General features: G+C 47.0%; 1 protein-coding gene across 2 annotated transcripts in view; it reads right to left on the bottom strand.

The window, feature by feature from the left end:
* Positions 1-19,520, bottom strand: part of STK10 (serine/threonine kinase 10) — a 100,418-nt gene that overhangs the window by 34,422 nt on the left and 46,476 nt on the right. Inside the window, exons 1-5 of one of the 2 annotated variants that reach the window (XM_029049968.2) lie at positions 17,506-17,608; positions 13,717-13,765; positions 8,980-9,129; positions 5,090-5,162; positions 1,858-2,052 (exon numbers count right to left, since the gene is read on the bottom strand). In XM_029049968.2, coding sequence (XP_028905801.1) covers positions 1,858-2,052; positions 5,090-5,162; positions 8,980-9,129; positions 13,717-13,762 — 464 coding nt within the window. In that variant the 5' untranslated portion in view covers positions 13,763-13,765; positions 17,506-17,608. Of the gene's footprint in view, positions 1-1,857; positions 2,053-5,089; positions 5,163-8,979; positions 9,130-13,716; positions 13,766-17,505; positions 17,609-19,520 lie in introns of those variants that run through there. The other variant, XM_029049967.2, reaches the window with a different exon arrangement.

Genomic DNA, 19,520 nt, shown 5'->3' with positions numbered 1-19,520 from the left:
CTCCCTTTGATCATCTGCTATGCTTAGCTCACTCTCTTCACTCTCCTTATGTTAATCTTCTAATTTTACCCAGCTCCTGACTCTCCCATCTCCAATCCATTGTTCATAGCTTTCTTCCTGCATAGAACTCCCTCCCCGCTCAAACCCACCAAATGATTTTTGACCTTCTCAAAAACCACCTTCTCCAAGAAGCACTCCCTGATGGACCACCATCTTCTGGGTCATATCACCCCATCAGTCACTTTAGCCCTCATGTGTGGATCTGTTTGTTATTCACTTTTGTCCATCGGTTGGATCCTTGCTCTTGTTCTTTCACCAATTGTACATTTGGGTCTGCTCATCTCCCTCATTACATTATAAATCCCTTGAGGGCATGACCAGCATGATGGGCTGGTGATGTAGGGCCTCATAATTAGGGGGCAATTAGGGCCAAAGTGGTCCTTTTTAACTTTCCCTCACTTCCTCTCCTTCACTTTCAACCCAGGATCCCTGCTCTGTTAATTCTTAGTCCCTTTCATCACCAAGGCCCCACCAAGGTTATGCCTAACAATTCCCTCTGGCCTTGGATTTTCTAATGGAAGGGCTACTTTGGAGGTGGGGAGGCTGGGAGGGCTGTTCAGTAGTTAATCGGATTCGGCCACCCTGAGTCTATAATCAAATGCTGAACAGAAACAAGTCAATCAGTCAATTGTAATTTTTGAAAACTTGCTTGGGAGAGTGCAACATAACAATTCAACAGACACATTCCCTGACCATAATGACTTTTCAGTCTAGTGGGTGAGACAGATATTAATATAAATTAATTAGTTACAGGTATGTACATAAGTGCTGTGGCGCTGGGTGGAGGGATGAATAAAGGGAGAAAGTCAGGGTGACGCAGAGCAGGTAGAAGAAGAGGAAAGGAGGGCTTATTTAGGGAAGGTCTCTTGTGGGAGATGTGCCCTCAAAAAGGCCTTGAAGGAGACAAGAGCGACCTAGCACCATGAACCTACAGGTCTTCATGGATTGACAGTGGTTCTCCCCTTGGAGAACCTAGAAAGATTTATCCAGTCATTTTTTGTCCTTCTTTTATGTTCCCAGTTGGTCCCCGGTAGGGCAGCCTGACTACCATTCATTCACCAGTATTTACTGAACACTTGGCTGAGTGCACAGCACTGTACTAAGCACTGGGGAAAGGTACTAGAATGATAATCCAGATGTAATTCTGGGCCTACAGTGAGCTCACAATCTTTGGACAATGAACTAATGGTATTTATTGAGCGCTGTGTGCAGAGCACTGTACTAAGTGCTTTGAGGAATGTATACTACAATAGAGTTGGTAGCTACCTCTCTAACCACAAGGAGATTACAACCTACATTGGGGAGGCACACATTAAAATAAATTAGGGATTGGGAAAATAGTAGAGTATAAGAAAATTTATTGTAGGGATGAGGTGAGTATTAACGTGCTTAAGAGGCACATGGCCAAATTCTAGGTGGAAACAGAGGGGAGAGCGGATAGGGAAAATAAAGAGCTTAGTCACGGAAGGCCTCTTGGAGATGTGATTTTAGGAGGATTTTGAAGGTGAGGAGAGTGGTGGACGGTCGAAAATGAAGGGGGATAGAGTTCCAGGCCCGAGAGAGAACAGGGGCAAAGGATCGGGGTGGCATAGACAAGATCAAGGTACGGACGACAGGTTGGTGTTAGAGGAGAGGAGAGTGTGAGTTGGGCTGCAATCGGAAATCAGCGAGTCTAGGAAGGAGGGAGTGGGTTAAATAGGAGGAGGTGTCCGGGGAAGGGGCATGGCCACGGACACACAAGGTCAACTGTCCGTCCTTGGGCCACCCTGGAACCTCAGAGCCAGTAATTCCTCTTACCATTTGGAAGGAGAGCTGAGTCCCGGGGGCTCAGACTTGGCGATCTTCAGCAGGACCCTCATGGGGTTCAGCTCATGGTGAGGAGGTTCGATCTGGGCCATCTCAATCAGCGTAATGCCCAGGGACCAGATATCAGCCTTGTAGTCATAAGGGGTGTCCTTCATGGTCTCGCACATCACCACCTCGGGAGCCATCCTGCAGCAAACCCACAGGGGACAAACATCCGGAGGACTAAGCGAGGGGAAGGGAGAATCTGACTCCAATCGCGGAAACTATGACTGGGTTTCACGACAATCCCGGCAGTTCCCGATTCCTATTAAAGTCCTTGTTGAGGCTGTGGGAGACACCCAGATTTGTACCTATCCCTAACTAGCAAACTGGGGCATCTTTATTGGATTTGACATGGTCGAGGCTCTATAAAACAAGGACACTTCATTCTGCCATAATACATGGGTTTCCTACGTGCTTCGAATATGTTAGGCATTGTGGGTGCAGTCATCCAATGGCACATAAAATGATGTGGCAGCAGAAGAAACTGTGCACGTGTGCCTGGTATCAAAAAGACCGAATATAATAATAATGTTGGTATTTATTAAGCACTTACTATGTGCCGAGCACTGTTCTAAGCGCTGGGGTAGACACAGGATAATCAAGTTGTCCCACGTGGGGCTCACGGTCTTAATCCCCATTTTACAGATGAGGTAACTGAGGCACCGAGAAGTCAAGTAACTTGCCCAAAGTCACACAGCTAACGAGTGGCTGAGCTGGCATTCGAACCCATGACCTCTGATTCCCAAGCCCATGCTCTTTCCACTGAGCCACGCTGCTTCCCAATCAGACAATCAATCAATGGTATATACTGAGCATTTATTGGGTGCAGAGCTCTGTACTGAGGGCTTGGAAGAGTACAAAACAACAGAGTTGGTAGACACGTTCCCTGGTCACAAACAGTGCAAGTTTTCCTTAATTCTGGGTCCATTTTCTAAGCAGTATAGTCTAGCGGGGAGAGCACAGGCCTGGGAGTGAGAAAGATCTCTGTTCTAATGCCGGCTCCGCCACTTGTCTGCTGTGTAACCTTGGGCAAGTCACTTAACTTTTCTGTGCCTCGGTTACCTCATCTGTAAATGTAAAATCTGTAAAATGGGGCTGAGTGTGAGCCCCATGAGGGACATGGCCTGTGTTCAAGCTGATTTTCTTTAATCTACCCCAGTAGTTCAGAGTCTGTCACATAATACGCACTTAAATACCACTGAGAAAAAAAATCTCATTTTGTAGTATTTGCCACTAGGCATAGTGTGGACCAGGCTAGGGACTTGGATGGCTTGACCTAAACCATCATAACTGCTGCCAAAACAACTCAACATACATCCTGTCCTCCATGGACTACCTCATTAGCTACAGCTCCAAAATTCAGTCCCGGGCAGGAACTCAAAGAAGGTTCCTTCTGGCCCTCCAGCAAGACACCTTTCTGCTGGGCCGCAAGCCACCCTACTGTCCCGATTAGACTGTAAGCCTGTCAATGGGCAGAGATTGTCTCTATCTGTTGCTGAATTGTACATTCCAAGCGCTTAGTACAGTGCTCTGCACATAGTAAGCACTCAATAAATACTACTGAATGAATGAATGAATGAATGAATGAATGAATGTCCCACTCTTAGAATGACCAGACCCTCATGATGTTAGTAAACATCTTGAGGGATGGAAAACCTTCTCCAGCTTCACGAAAGTTTCAGTCAAATGTTTTAATCAAATATTCAGTCCTGGTCTCTTTCTGTGCCAGAAAAGAAGCTGAAAGAAGTGGTGCTGCCTAATGATTAGAGCACGGGACTTGGACTCAGAGGACCTGGGTTCTAATACCGGCTCCACCACTCTTCTGAGGTGTGACCTTGGGCAAGTCACTTAACTTCTCTGTGTCTCAGTTATTGCAACTGTAAAATGGGGGTAGTCCCATGTGGGACATGGACTGCACCCAAACTGATCAGCTTGTATATACTCCAGCGCTTAGAACGGTGCCTGGCACACAGTAAGTGCTTAACAAGTGAGATTTTTAAAAAAACAAAAAATAAAAAATGTCTGGGATTTAAAGAAATGAGCTGTTGCTTCTCTTATTTCCCCCTTTGCCTTGATGATCCAGGAACTATCAAAATCAGCCAGGTCCAGCCTTGCCCCCGGGGTGCCACCCAACTGGGTTGCTGGACTGGGAGATCAAACGGATGCAATTCTTTCACGAGTGCCCCAGTCGCCACGCTGATGAGAAATGCCAGCTCGCCTCTCAGCCCCTTTGCCTCATGTGGGTTCGACAGGAGGCTGCAGCCCGGTTTGAGGCAAGCCCCTTAGTTCCACAGCCTGGCTGACTTGGGGGGGTCTAACTGGACCATTCCCTCCCCGTTTCTGCGGTGGACAATATCTACTCCCCACCCTTCTTCCACCTCTTCAGTCCTAACCTGTTCCTTGGCTTCTAAAACCCCAATCTAGGCTTTCCTAGATCTTTTACTCCCAGCCTGCCTTGCCTTTTCCTTCTATGCATTCTATTTCTAGTTTATTGGTTTTGTTCTTTTTTCCCTGTGGTTCATTATAATGACATTTAAGTGCTTCCTATGTGTCGAGGACTGTTCTCCATGCTGGGAGAGATACCAGTTAATCAGGTTGGATACTCCCTGTCCCACAGGAGGCTCATGGTGTGAATGAAGAAAATTGAACAGATCCCCCCAGCTCTTCCTAAGCCAGTGAGCGTCATGCCTCCTGATGGCTTATGAAATGGGGTCTGCTGCTAATATCATGTCAGAGATCTTCTGATCCATGGTTTCAGACTACATCTGCTACCCCTGCTGGCCGTCTCACAGTACGTTCCACCGGCCATAAGGGGAAAGGGCTCAACGGAAACCGTCACCACTAACACCAGAACAACTCAACATACGTTCAACTGGCAGTTGGACACCCCTTTCCCCATTTAACACTGGGTGTCTAAGCAACGCTCCTCGCAAAATGGCAAGGGTACAGAAAAGATGCTCTATTAGCATGCACCAGATTGTTTCTGAATGACACTCACATCCATGGGTCCAATCTCACCATCACCAGCTGTGTCTTCGAACGGAAGGGCAGGCCTCCAAGTTCAATCTCCTGTAACTGTTTATCCTCCAGCTGGGCTCTAGAGGAACTCACCTCCGGGGTACCAGGGAAGACTCTGCTTGAAAGTTTGGCATAGTGAATTTCCAAACTCTAGTTTACTCACCAGTAAGGGGTCCCTATAAAGGAATCTCGCTTCTGTAAGGTTTTCAGATTCTTGGCAGACACACCGAAGTCGGCTGCAAGGCAAAAATGGAGATTTGGTATTTCTCTCTGCTCTTGCAACCCGGAGTAGGCAAAACTTACCCAATGAAACCTCTACAATTCAATCAGAGGTATTTATTGAGTGCTTACCCCCTGCAGAGTACTGTACTAAGCACTTGGGAGAGTGCAATACACCAAGTTCATCATCGTCATATCATCATCAATGGAATTTATTCAGCGCTTACTGTGTGCACAGCACTGTACTAAGCGCTTGAGAGAGTACAATACCACAGTGTTGGTAGACACAGTTCCTGCCCGCAAGAAGCTTACACTCAAGAAAGAACTCAGACACCCTTCCAAATACTTTTGCCATCAGGGTCTGAGAGCTGGAATTAGAGAGAAAAGCTCTCCACCTCCTTCCCAACTTTGCTTATGATTCCAGTCTAACCATGCATAAAGAGGACATCCCCTGGTGCGACTGATAGAAAACTGCACACATTTCTGTGTGATTCAGGAACAGAAGAAGAAAGAAGGGGAGTGTACTCATGATAGAGTGGGGATTCCAAAAGCCATTCCCAAGGGTGACGGGGGGAGGGCGTAGAATTTGGACAATTATTTTCCCAATCCCAGAAGTCTGTAATCTTGATGCTATCTTGGATGCCTCATCTCCCACATTTAGTTTCTCTCTAAACCCTGAAAGTGACTTCCTCTAAACGATTTCACCAATTCTCCACTTCCTCTCTGCCCACCAGGTCACCACCCTGGTTCAAATTTTCATCACATCCCACACGGATTACTGTAACAGCCTTCTTACCGGTCTCTTTGCCTCAAGCCTCTCCCCTCATCATTCTTCCTTTCGCAAAGTTGCTCACAACCCCGTGAAACAGCATTTAAAATGCAACGTTCTCATCCTCACAAACTTCCAATGGCTTCCCACTTATCTCAGCTTAATACAAAAGCACCTAACCACTGCCTTCAAGGCTCTCAACCTGCTGATTTACCTATCCACTCTTCTACTGCTACACCTCAATTGCCTTTCTGACTTTCTCCCAATGATCTTGGGACTAAACCTTGTCAAATTCCCCCGATCTCAACACTCGCTGCTGCCTTTCCCCTGAATTCAATCATTAGATCATATTTATTGAGCACTTACTATGTGCAGAGCACTGTACTAAGCGCTTGGGAGAATTACAATACATTGATAAACAGAAACGTTCCCTGCCCACAACGATTAATGTCAGCTGGTGGGGATTTGGGAGGAGGATGGAATTTCTTCTCCCAAATATGCCAAACCACTTCTTCCGCACCTTCATAGCTAGGTCACTCCCCAGCCACCTTAGCACAATGCATTTGTTTTCCATGGACTTATTTCCTTTTCTTTGTATCCCTTGTGTCTAAACTTGTATCTTACTTCTTGACTTAATGTGCACTTGGCATTTTATGTTTGCTGGACAATCTCATTACACGGTAAGTTCTTTCAGGGTTGGGGACTGTGAGTAGCATGGCCTAGTGGCAAGGGAGTCAGAGGTCGTGGGTTCTAATCCCGGCTCCACCACTTGTCTGCTGTGTGACCTTGGGCAAGTCACTTAACTTCTCTGTGCCTCAGTTACCTCATCCGTAAAACAGGGAATGAGACCGTGAGCCCCATGTGGGTCAGGGACTGTGTCCAACCTGGTTACCTTGTATCTACTCCAGTGCTTAGAAAAGTGCTTGGCACATAGTAAGCACTTAACAAATACCATATAAAATTTCACTTCTCTTGTCTGTTCCCAAAGTCTCTCATTAGTGCAGAGAGGCTTGTCAATCAGGGCTTTTGATAGTGATGATAAGATGATGATCATTTCTCAGCAACTAGTAATCTGAAGCCTCTCTGCTGTCCTCTTGGACTTTTTCTTCCCTCTCCCACACTGTCCCATCCCTAGCTCCCCTCTTGCTCTTCTTATCCACCACTGCTCCATTTCCATCCTCAGCCCAGCGCTGCCTTGTTGCGAGCAGATATCTAAGAGCCAACTAAACTTGCTCTTCATCAACCAGGACCAGCTATAGAGCTGCTTGTCTGTTCCGTAGTGCAGCCGACGAAAAGGCCTTGAGGGTTTCTCTTGGCGTAGAAAAGAGATGAGGAATGGAAAAGAAACTAGGGCAACCCCAGGTCTTTCAATGAGGAATCAGGCCCATTACTTCTCAGGGTCCTGATCAAGTCTCCTCTCTGCCAGGTGGGAGGCTGTTTCGCTTCCGGGGAAAAGATTTGCTGGAGAAATTTTCCAAGGTATTTCCCTCCAATGAAAGGAGGTGCCTCCTGGGAGGAAGAGGAAGGAAGGCAGTCATAATAAGAGGAGCAGCGTGGCCTAGTGGAAAGTGTACGGGTTTGAGAGTCAAAGGACCTGGGTTCTAATCCTGGCTCACTACTAACCTACTGTGTGATCTTGACTTGACTTCTGTGTCTCAGTTCCCTCACTGCACAAGGGGGATTCAATATCTGTTCTCCTGCCTACTTAGAATGTGAGCCCCAAGTGAGGTTAGATGATCTGGCATCTACCCAGTGTTAGTACAGTGCTTGACACAGAGTAAGTGTTTAACAAATACCACAACTATTATTATGAATAATAATAATTCTGGTACTTGTTAAGCCCTGGCTCTGTGCCAAGCACTGTACTAAGCACTGGGGTAGATACAATGTAAAAAGGCCAGACACACCCCCTCCCTGTCCTGCTTCAACAAAACCTGGAAGGAAGATGCCCAAAGAGAATCAATGCCAGGTCTGCACTGTGGTTCTTCCTCCTCCAGCTCACTAACTAGGCCATCTGGACATGGGAAGCAGTGTGGTCTAGGGGAGCTAGCACAGGCCTACATGTCAAAAGCACCTGGATTCTAATCCTAGCTCGGCCACTTGTCTCCTGTGTGACCTTGGGAAAGCCACTAAACTTCTCTGTGTCTCAGTTACCTCATCTCTAAAATGGGGATTAAGACTGTCAGCGCCATAGGGGACATGGACTGAGTCCAACTTGATTAGCCTGTATCTACCCCAGCGCTTCAAACTGCCTGGCGCATAGTAAGCACTTAACAAATACCATAAAAAAGTGAAAAAAAAAAAAAGGTGATTATATAAACCCTCAGAAGGTGACCAATTTTTGCTTTCCGGAGACTCCCAAGGCTGTTAAATCTCAGTCAATGAGTAGCTGTTTGGAAACTTACACCGCTCCCACTCTATTTTCTTAGGTTAAAAGTGGGCTGGGAGCCTCAGTGGCAGAGAGGGTGGTGTGAAGTGGAAGAAGCTGCTGTGCAGAGACACCTCCATTCTTCCCTCTCCAACCCAACAACTGGGTGATGTCCGCAGTCATCCTATGCCCACCCTCTAGCCTTAGTCTTCTTGCTCCAAGTTGCTGAGCTCCAGGTGCTGCCACAGCGATGAATCCTTCCTCATCTTGCCTCTGCCCCTGGGCCTAGCTCTCCTCCCCTCCTCCCCTCTTTCAGAAGCCAGTAACTGCCATTTCCCCGATTCCCTGGGACTCCCATCTCTGGGAGTGTGGTCAAGAGAGTTTTCATCCTCTCCAGACAACTTAATTCTCTTGTCCCTGACCAGGAGGGCAGGGTAAAGCAGCTGTGTTGGGCTTGATGAAATATTCTCTACATGAGGTAAGAAACCAGCTTGGACCAGTCCTGATTTCAGCTATCAACATTGCCTTAGAGCCTGGGCTCAATTCTTTTTCACACCCCGGAAGCTGCAGGCTCCTTCCTGAGGAAAGGGTGTGTCAGAACGGGAGTGGAGTGAAACCCTGAACTTCTCCAACGGAAACTGGGAGAACAGAGCAGTGTCCTGGACAGAACCCAGCCAGTCTTACCAACAGGACTTACCAAGCTTGACGTCGCCATCCGAGGTCAGCAGCACATTGCCCGCTTTCAGGTCCCGGTGGATGATCTTCTTACTGTGCAGGTAGCCGAGGGCCTCCAGCATCTGACGGCAGACCACTTGAATCTGGGGCTCGGTTAGCCCCCTGTCCAACTCTAGAGGTTCAAAACAGATGGGAAAAGATGAGTCGTTCCCTAAGTCTTCGAATTGATCTGTACCGCTCCTGCCACTGAGTCCCAGCTCCATGTTAGACCCCCTTCCAAAGAGACGAGAGAGCAGTTTTTAGTTCTTGAAGACTGTGAGCGGAGATCCCTAAATGCAAGATGGGCCTAGCTGTGCTAATTCAAGATAACTGCTCCTTTACCTTCTATAGTGTTTCTTTCTCAATGGTTCCTCTTATTAAACCCTCTCAAGCTCCATCCATCCCATCTCCTTCCACTCCTTGTGGTGTCAATTTTTTTTTTTTTATGGTATTGGTTAACTGCTTATTATCGGCCAGGTACTGTACTAAGTACTGGGGTAGATACAAAATCACCATCCCTGTCCCACATAGGGCTAACAGTCTTAATCCCCATTTTACAGATGAGGGAACTGAGGCCCATAGAAGTGAAGTGACTTCCCCAAGATCACACAGCAGATAAGTGGTGGAACCAGGATTAGAACCCAGGTCCTTCTGACTCCCAGGCCCGTGCTCCAATAATGTTGGTATTTGTTAAGCCCTTACTATGTGCCGAGCACTCTTCTAAGCACTGGGGTAGACGCAAGGTTATCAGGTGGTCCCATGTGAGGCTCACAGTCTTAATCCCCATTTTACAGGGAGGTAACTGAGGCTGAGAGAAATTAAATGACTTGCCCAAGGTCACACAGCTGACAAGTAGCAGAGCTGGGATTAGAACCCACCACCTCTGATTCCCAAGCCCGGGCTCTTTCCACTGAGCCACGCTGCTTCTATACACTCTCTATGTGCTCTATACACTAAGCCATGCTGCTTCTCCAAGTTAAGAGAGCCTTAACAGGAAGAGACTCAGGTGTTTCTGGAAAGAGGAGTCAATCACTCCCAAAGGGAAACCCCGCCTACATAAAATGACAATCTCTCATCTGAGGGCTCCTCCTGAAACAAATCCAATCGGAGAGAAGACCAAGTGGGAGGGGGAGTAAACTAGCTGTAGGAGGACAGACATTTCAAGTTAGTTGGAGACTGAGCATGGCCTTGGGCAGGATGCAGAAAAAGACTGTTCCCATTAAGGGGTTCAGAAATCAGGGCTCTGTGGAGATGGGTGAAAAGGTTCTCTGAGAAGGGCTGTGAAGAGCAGGGAGGACCAAACTGGGTCATTTACAGATAAAAAAATCCACCGAGACAGTGTGCAGGGGCATTATTTATTTATATTAATGTCTGCCTCCCCTGCTAGACTGTAAGCTTGCTGTGGGCAGGGAATGTGTCTACCAACTCTATTGTACTGTACTCTCCCAAGTGCTTTGTCCGATAATCTGCACAGAGTAGGCACTCCATGAATAGCATTAATTATGATGATGATGATGATGATAAGAGGCTCTTGGCAGTGGAGAAATCTCTATTTTAGGACTAGGAGTTCAAACCAGGATTTTTTTTAAGAGCTGTGGTACTCATACCACCATTTGGCTTCTGTGTTGAAACCAGAGGGCTATTTAGTTCCTACATATATGTAATATTAAATGCCCTTTACTGAAGCTAAACTGCCTCATTTGGCAATGTATTGTTCACTTGAAATTAATTAAAAAACCAATTAAGATCACTAACTGAAGAGTCTGGGCTGAACAGAGTGTGTGAAGCTGGTGTCTCTGGGAAAACATGTCGCCTAATAGCAAAGAGCAGAGAGAGGAAGAAAAAACTCTCTGAACCTCTATAAAATGGGGATTAAACCCTGCTCCCTCTGATTTAGACTGTGAGTCCCAGGTAGGGCAGGAACTGTGCCCAACTTGATTGTCTTGTTATCTAAGTGCTCAGTACAATGCCTGGCGCAAAATAAGCGCTTAACATGTACCACTAAAAAAACCACCCCTCAACCCGCAGCCCTCTTAAAGCAGAACTGGCTCCGCTGGACCCTGGATGATTCCCTTGAGGTTTGTGATGCTAGACTAGAGAGTCAAGGGATGGTGGTGGCAAACTGAAAAGAGAAAGCTGAGAAGCAGTGTGGCCTAGTAGATGGACCACGGGTCTGAGAGTCAGAGGACCCAAACCTAGCTCCGCCACATGTCTGCTGTATAACCTTGGGCAAGTCACTTAACTTTTCTGCCTCAATTACCTCATCTGTAAAATGGAAACTGAGCCCCACATGGGGCAGGGACTGTGTCCAACCCGGTTATCTTGTATTTACCCCACTGTGCCTGGTGGATAATAGTGTTTAACAAATACCATTACAAAATTTAAAAAAGAAGTTTCAGGGTAATTTCACAGAAAGACTTAAAATCTGTCCCACTCCTTGGAAGAAAAAGACCAGAGGGCTCTACAACCCTGAAGAAAACTCCAGGCCTCCGAGCCCTCTCTCGGTGGCCAGAAAAGGGATGGGGGAACTTCACATTTCACATTCGCCAACTGAAATCTTCCCCCTGCCCCTCCGTCAGCCTGGACTGAGCAGTCCTGAGAGGAGAGGCAGAGCCTCTGAGAGACCCCACCCATGTTATGTTAAATAGATGGGTTCAGGGGCTTTGTTTGTGAGCAGGCCCCACTTGTTCCTGGGAAGACTAAGGTCAAGTTTCCTGGGCAGCAAGACCCCCAGAAAAACTCTCAGTACCTGCAGCCAGCCCACTCCTGAGAGGAGCCCCAGAAGGAGGGGGCCAGAGGTCCCCAGGACCCACTGGATATCCCTGGACTAAATATCAGGGCCAGGTCGATCAGCACAAGAGACCCTGAGATCCTAGGGATGCCAGGGTCACGCTGATCGGACCTGGAGTGAGATGCCTCATATTGGAGCTCTGGCTAGGACAGGGGCAAAGCTTATGGACAATCCAAGACATTCATGGTCCGGAGTCCCCAGCTGAGACCCCCCTCTCCACCAATCCCATGCTGCCTCGAGCTCCACCTGGATCATCCTGGAGGCATCTCCCAGCATGACCCCCAAGGTCGTTCCAAGCTACCAGGAGTTCCAGGCACAGGGGGTGAGACTTTCCTCCCCAAAAGTTAATGATTAAAAGACCAGACATCAATCAAACAGCGGCATTCATTAAGCGCTTACTGTGTGCAGAGCATTTTACTAAGCACTTGGGAGAGTACGATATAATAGAGTTCGTAGGCACATTCCCCAAATACAGTGAGCTTACATGAAACCAGAAATCCTCAAATCTCGTCTCGGCTTCTCTGCCAATTTGTTTCATCACTTTCCTTCTTTAGGCTTCACCTCCTCTGCCCTTTATAATAAAATGGGAAATATGACCCAAGGTCACTTTCCGGCTCCCACAGCTGCCAGGAAGAGTGGTCCACTGGGGATCTCCGAGTCACAGACCATTTATGTCCATCCTGAAGAGAATATCGCCTACTGACTGCTTAACCACTGCAGAATCCCTGAAGTACTCATGTACATAGCCATATCTCATGTATTTAACCAACTCTGTTACATTGTTCTCTCCCAAGTGCTTAGTACAGTGTTCTGCACACAGTAAGTGCTCAATAAATATGACTGGCTCATTGTCAAGAAGCAGCATGAACTAGTAAATACAGCATGTCTGTGAGTCAGAAGGGCTTGGGTTCTAATCCCAGCTCCGCCACTTGTCTGCTTTGTGACCTTGGGCAGTCCCTTCACTTCCTCTGTGACTCAGATACCTCACTGGTAAAATGGGAACTCAATACCAGTTTTCCCTCCTACTTTGACTGTGCACGTGGGACTAGGCCTTTGTCTAGCCTGATTAACTTGGATCTACTCCAGTGTTTAGAACAGTGCTTGACACTTAGTAAGCACCTAACAAATCTAATAATAACCATATCACAGTCACCATCAAGGACATCCAACCTTTGCATGGACCACTCTACCTTGATGTTTTTCTCTACATCCCCAAATTTCCCTCAAGTGACCTACTATGGACCTCTTGACCATGAATTTACACAAACTCCCCTTGATATTTTCCACTGCACAACTTCCTTATCCAAGAATTTCAAATATTTCCGAGCCGCCGATGAAGAGGTTTTTTTTGGTTTGTTTCTTGGTTGGTTTTGAACCTACCCTACCTCGAGCTTCAGTGATGCTGATAGAGGAGCTTACTGAACTACCCAGCTCGTTGTGGGCAGGGAATGTATCTGCTAACTCAAGCACTTAGTACACTGCTTTACACCTGGTAAGTGCTCAATAAATACCATTGACTGACTGATACAATTTCTCTTGCATCCTTCCAACCCACTTTGTGATTCTATATGCTTCAATCCTCTCGAACTGTCGTCTCTTCCTAGATGGAAGGGTTTATACCCTTCAGAGGGGCAGATATCCCCCAAAGATGATAGCATTTCTCGGGATCTCCTCCACGAGGGGTGGGACAGCTTTTTGGCTGGTCCTAGGAAGCAGTGGCATCTTCCAGCAGGTGGCTCATTCTCACCAGAAACAAAACGCTACAGGAAGTGGCTAGCGGGTGGAGAGCTTGCAAAAGGCAGGTGGGTGGAGACGCAGAGGAAGCACAAACTGCAACTGTGAAAGCCCTGAAAGGAAACCAGGGGCAGGCGAAGCCCAGGACTGACACCCGCCCACACCCACAAACGCCCAGGGCCCGGGGACACTTACCCAGCATGATGGCATCCACTGCTCCCCCAGGGCAAAACTCGATCATGATCTGCAGAAAGCAAAGCCAAAAGAGAGTTTCATTAACTCACAGATCAAACCCAGGAACCAAACCAATGCCTTCTCTAGCCTAACGACCCCCTTACCAGCCTGCCAACATAAAGATGGAAAGTGACCAAATCTTAAGCCTCAGTTGGTTGCTCCTTCCCCTCCTGCGTCCGCAGCCATTAATCCTAGCAGCTAACTGGGGTTGACTGCTTCAGCTTCCTAGATGTTATTTTTCCTTAATTCAGCGATCACGGAAGGGACGCCTTCCATTTCATACAAGGATGGGGCAGAGAGGCCTTGGGTACCCACAGATTTTTTTTTCAGTAGTTTGGGTCCCTAAAAGCTTGGGTAGGGAGATCTGGAAAGACTGGGTGTGGTTGCAGAAGGCTGGGCCATTTACTCCTGTCAATCAGTCATATTTTTTGAGCGTTTACTATGTGCAGAGCACTGAACTAAGCACTTGGAAAAGTACAATCTAACAATAAACAGACACATTCCCTGCCCATAATGAGCTCACAGTCTAGACGGGGGGGACAGACACTGATATAAATAAATTACAGATATGAACATAAGTGCTGTGGGGCTGGGCTGGGGACGAATAAAGGGAGCAAGTCAGGGCGACAAAGAAGGGAGGAAAAGAGGGTTTAGTCAAGAAGGCCTCTTGGAGGAGATGTGCCTTCACTAAGGCTTTGAAGTGGGGATAGAGTAATTGTCGGATCGGAGGAGGGATTCCAGGTGGGATCACCTATGATGACCGTATAGGACATGCTATATGCCATTAGCTCGTCTTACTGCCAATAAGCACCAAGAGCAGGATCCTTCTTCCCCGGGCTGGGACTCCTCCTATTACAAATCAGAGAAGCAGCATGGCCAAGTGGAAAAAGCATGAGCCTCGGAGTCAAAGGCCCTGGGTTCTAATCCCGCCTCTGCTACGTCCCTGCTGCGTGACCTTGGGCAACTCACTTAACTTCTCTGGACCTCAGTTTCCTCATCTGGAAAAATGGGATTCTCTACCTGTACTCCCTCCTACTTACAAATGTGAGCTTTATGTGGGACCCAATGATCTTGTTCTTACTCCAGCACTTAGTACAGTGTTTGGAGTATAGAAAGCGCAAAACAAATAACAGAGTTATTAAATCAGCACTGCCTTGAAAAGAGCAGCCACCATGAATGGAACTTTTATCCAAATGAGCCTAATCCAGGTCTAGGGCCCGACCGGTATCCTGGTGTCCTTCCAGGGGTGCGGCAGCTATTCAACATGGGCTCCCGGGAATATTCCTCATATCCCTGGTGGCACACCAGTTCCCCTCCCCTCAAGGAGGTAACCCCCAAAACAGAGGGCAAATTAGGACTTGGGTTCTAATCCCGGCTCCACCAGTTGTATGACCTTGGGCAAGTCACTCTATCCACTATGCTGTGCTCCTTCCCAATAGTGCTTGTATTTACCCCAGTGCTCGGCACAGCGTACCAAACACATAGTAAGCGCTTACTAATACCATAAAAGAATTACTCTACTAAGCACTGGGATACATACAAGATGATCGGGTCCCACATGGGGCTTAGAGTCGAAGCAAGCGAGAAAACAAGCGTTGAATCCCCATTCCGCAGATAAGGGTACTGAGGCACATAAAATGCACTTCCTCCCTGGCCTAATGTAAACAACTCCCTGATTCCATTTTCCTAGTTCCTGCCTTCTGGAACCCCCCATTAATTTCAGTAGTCAAAGGACCAGTGAGGGCCAAGCCCACGGATGAATTAGGAATAACCCAAAACCGAGCAGTTAGTGTTTTGGTCCAGACACGTACATTCCATTGACTGGCAAAAAGTGAGATTCCAGCCTTGACAAAAATCAATTGGCAAGAACTGTCATCAGGGTTAGCAGAAAGGATATGAGGTCTGGATCAGAGTTAAGCATATGGCTACAGGAAGCCCCTAGCATATTGTTAGCATGACTGTGGTTGAACAAGTGTTGATCAGCCCAGGATCCTACACCCGGAAATTAATTAATCCTCTTGTTGATGACGTTAATTACTTTACGGTATTTGTTAAGCGCTTACTATATGCCAGGCACTGTACACAACACTGGGGTAGAAACAAGGCATGGTAGAAACATGGCAAGGTAAATAGGTTGGACACAGTCCAGGTCCCTCATGGGGCTCACAGTCTTAATCCCCATTTTATAGATGAGGTAACTGAGGCACAGAGAGGTAAGTGACTTGCTCAAGGTCACACAGCAGACAGGTGGCAGAGTCAGGATTAGAACCCAGGTGCTTCTGACTACCAGGCCCATCTCTGACCATTAGGGAATGCTCCTAGTTGGCTTAGGTTGTGAGCCCATTGTGGGCCGGGAACTGTGTCCAATCTTTCTTTTTAATGATATTTATTAAGTGCTTCCTATGTCCCAGGCATTGTACTAAGAAGTGGGGTAGATACAAGACAATTAGTTTGGACACAGTCCAAGACTCACGGGGGCTCAGAGTCTTACTCCCCATTTTACATATGAGGTAACTTAGGCAGAGAAAAATGAAGTTTTTCTCAAGGTCACAGCAGGCAAGTGGTAGAGTGGGATTAGAACTCAGGTCCTTCTGACTCCCAGGCCCGTGCTCTATCCACTAGGCCCCATTGCTTCTCAATTTGATTACTTTGTACCTACCCCTGGACAGTGAAAAAACAGGATAGAAAGAACATCGATTCTTTTGAAATGTGGTGTTGGAGAAGGCTTTTGCTAATACCATGGACTGCCAGAAAGACAGACAAATGGATTTTGGAGCAAATTAAACCAAAATGGTCTTTGGAAGGCCAAATGACTCGACATAGATTAGCTTTTTTGGACACATAGTCAGGAGGACTAATTCTCTGGAGAAGACACTAATGCTAGGAAAAGGCCAGGAAAAAGGTGGAAGAGGCAGACTGGCAGTTAGAGGGATAGAGACCATAACAATGATAATAGAAGAACCATTAGAAAGGTTGCAGATTATGGCAGAGGACAGGATGTTCTGGAGAAAGTATATCCATGGAGTCCCTAAGTATTTGAAACGATTTGACGGCACTTAATAATGATAATAAAAAACCCAGTGCTTAGAATAGTGTTCAATATATAGTGTTATTATAGTATAACTATATTGTATTATAATTACTATCATTATTGGCCCTTAACTATCAGGAGACTAACTGTTAGGTTCAATTAATCAGCAGCAACAGCATGGACAGCAGCACAGAGTGCTGTGCTAAGCCCTCAAGAACAGACTGTGGAAGGGAAAGTCTGCTTTCAAACTAATATTGGAGACAAGAGGAAACAAATGGCCAGATACGTAAGAGCCAAAAAGAGTAGGAACAAAGCTATAAATCACAGAAATGAAAGTAGGCAAATAAAAATAAATATGCATGGACTTGTGGTGGCTGATGGAGTGGCATGGGGTGAATCAGGGACTGTCTTAGAGGAGGAGATACGGTTTGGTGAATTTGAGAGAGAAGGGAGGTCAAGGCAGGAGACAAGAAATTTAAGGGATAGATAACAGATCGGATCCTTGAGATTAATCCATCAGTGATATTTCTTGAGCGCTTACTATGTGTTGTACTAAGCGCTTGGAAGACCGTAATACTACAGAATTAGCAGACGCGTCCCCTGTCCGTGACAAGCTTACAGTCTACAGGATCGAGAAGGCCAATTTAGGAGGAGGTTGGGGATTTGGGAGGAAGGTTAGGGATGAGTTCTGAGCCGTGATTTGAGAAGACGATACATACAGCTTTAGCTAGGACAGACGAGAGAGGGGAGAGGCCGAAGACGGAGACCAGTACGGAGGCTGATACAGTGGTCCAGCTGGGAGCTGAGGAGGGCTTGAACCAGGGCGGAGAGGAGGGGACAGATCTGTAAAATATAGAGAAAGAGCCGGAAGGATTTACAAACCAACTGAATGAGGGAGGGTGAAGACAGAGAAGAATCAAAGTTATTGGGAAGTTGACGTCCTAGCTCTAACAGACATGGGTCCCCGAGGGGCCAGGGAAAGGCCGGGTAGACCTGAACTCTGGTTTGGCGACTACCTGTGGGACTCCTCGCTGGAGGTATTGATGGGATGATGACTGGATCTCCCCAGCTTGCATTTCAAGGATGGTGAAATCAAAGAAGTGAGAAGAGCGTTCAGTCATTCGTATTTACTGAGCGCTTATTGCGCGCACAACACTATACTAAGTGCTTGGGAGAGTACAATTCAACCATAAACAGACACAATCCCTGCCCGCTGTGATGCAGTGAATTGACTTCCAACTATGGTGGAAACAGACGAGGTGGGAGTGGTCATGGGGATTCCCTGGGCAAGGCCTAATGGATAGAGCATGGGCTTGGGAGTCAGATGGACCTGGGTTCCAATCCTAGCACCGCCACTTGTCTGCTGTGTGACCTTCACTTCACTTCCCTGTGCCTCAATTCCCTCATTTTATAAAATGGGGATTAAAACTGTGAGCCCCATGTGGGACAGGGATTGTGTATAACCTGATTAATTTGTCTCTAGCTGAAACTTAGAACAGTGCCTGGTACATAGTAAGCATTTAACAAATGCCATAAACTAACAAAATAAACAGGGTCTGAGGGGCAATGTGTCCCATCATCCTGAATAAGCACAAGAACTTCCTGAATGGATGCAATCCAGAGACCGGGATGTGGAAGAATTCTCCTTACTTAAATCTTTCCAGACAAATGTCAGCTGGAACCGGGGCAACAGCTTCCCCGGCCACAGAGGACCGAGAGTTATGATACTCCTGGATCCGCCAGAAATCCTCTAGACGGTAAGCTCCTTGTGGGCAGGAATCATGTCTTCCAACTCTACTCCATCGAACTGCGGGCCATTGCTTTTACCCGATACTTGGGAGAACAGAACTGGAGCAAAGACACAATCCTTGCCCTCAAGGAGCAGAACAACTTAGCAGTGCCCTATTTCTGGCTCTCAGACCAGAGTCAGCGAGAAAGTAGACTCCCATCCTTAGTGACTCAGGGTGATTCTTGAGCAGTTGCTACCAAATCAATGCTGGAGAGCATCAGGTGCAAACCCAGTTTCTTTAGCTCTTTAATCTAGGTGGATTCACACACTAATAAATGATCATTAAGGTCCTTAGTAAGCACTTTCTATGTGCTTACATGGCAGAGAAATACCAGACAATCATTTGGACACAATCTCTGCCCCACATGGGGCTCACAATTGAGGGGATCAATTTCCCCTGCTATAAAATGGAGGGGCCAAAGGCAGAGGATTAGTTTAGAACCATTAGAACCACTGCGTCCAACCTAATTTACATGTCTTACCCCAGCCCTTAGTACAGTGCCTGGCACACAGTAATCGCTTAACAAATACCACAATTATTATTACTGTTATTATTATTATTGTGAAGGAATTCTTCAAATCCCGAATCCTGAGTAAGAGGGCTCCAGCTGGAGCGACGAGTCAGAATTGGGATGGGAAAAGAGTGCCTCTTCCTGCCTTCCAGACCACTCATCGGGAGAAAGAACTGTCTGCGGAACTTAAAGGCCCACAGGCAGCAAGACCTACCGGGAAGAGAGTCCTGGGTTTCCTGCTTCCCAAGTACTCACCCCCCTATGAGCATTTGGGGACCTCCTCCAGAGCACTTATGTACAGATCTTGAAATTCGGTTGCTTTCACTTACGTCTAATTTATTTTAGAGTCTGTCTTGCCCATGAGACTGTAAGCTCCCCACAGACAGGAATCGCATCCACTAATTCTGTCTTACTCTCCCAAGCGCTTAGTACA

This window comes from Ornithorhynchus anatinus, chromosome X1, assembly GCF_004115215.2.
Source record: "Ornithorhynchus anatinus isolate Pmale09 chromosome X1, mOrnAna1.pri.v4, whole genome shotgun sequence".
In the NCBI taxonomy this organism is placed as follows: Eukaryota; Metazoa; Chordata; class Mammalia; order Monotremata; family Ornithorhynchidae; genus Ornithorhynchus; species Ornithorhynchus anatinus.
The sequence above is the reverse complement of the archived record's forward strand: the minus strand, read 5'-3'. Positions and strand labels throughout refer to the sequence as shown.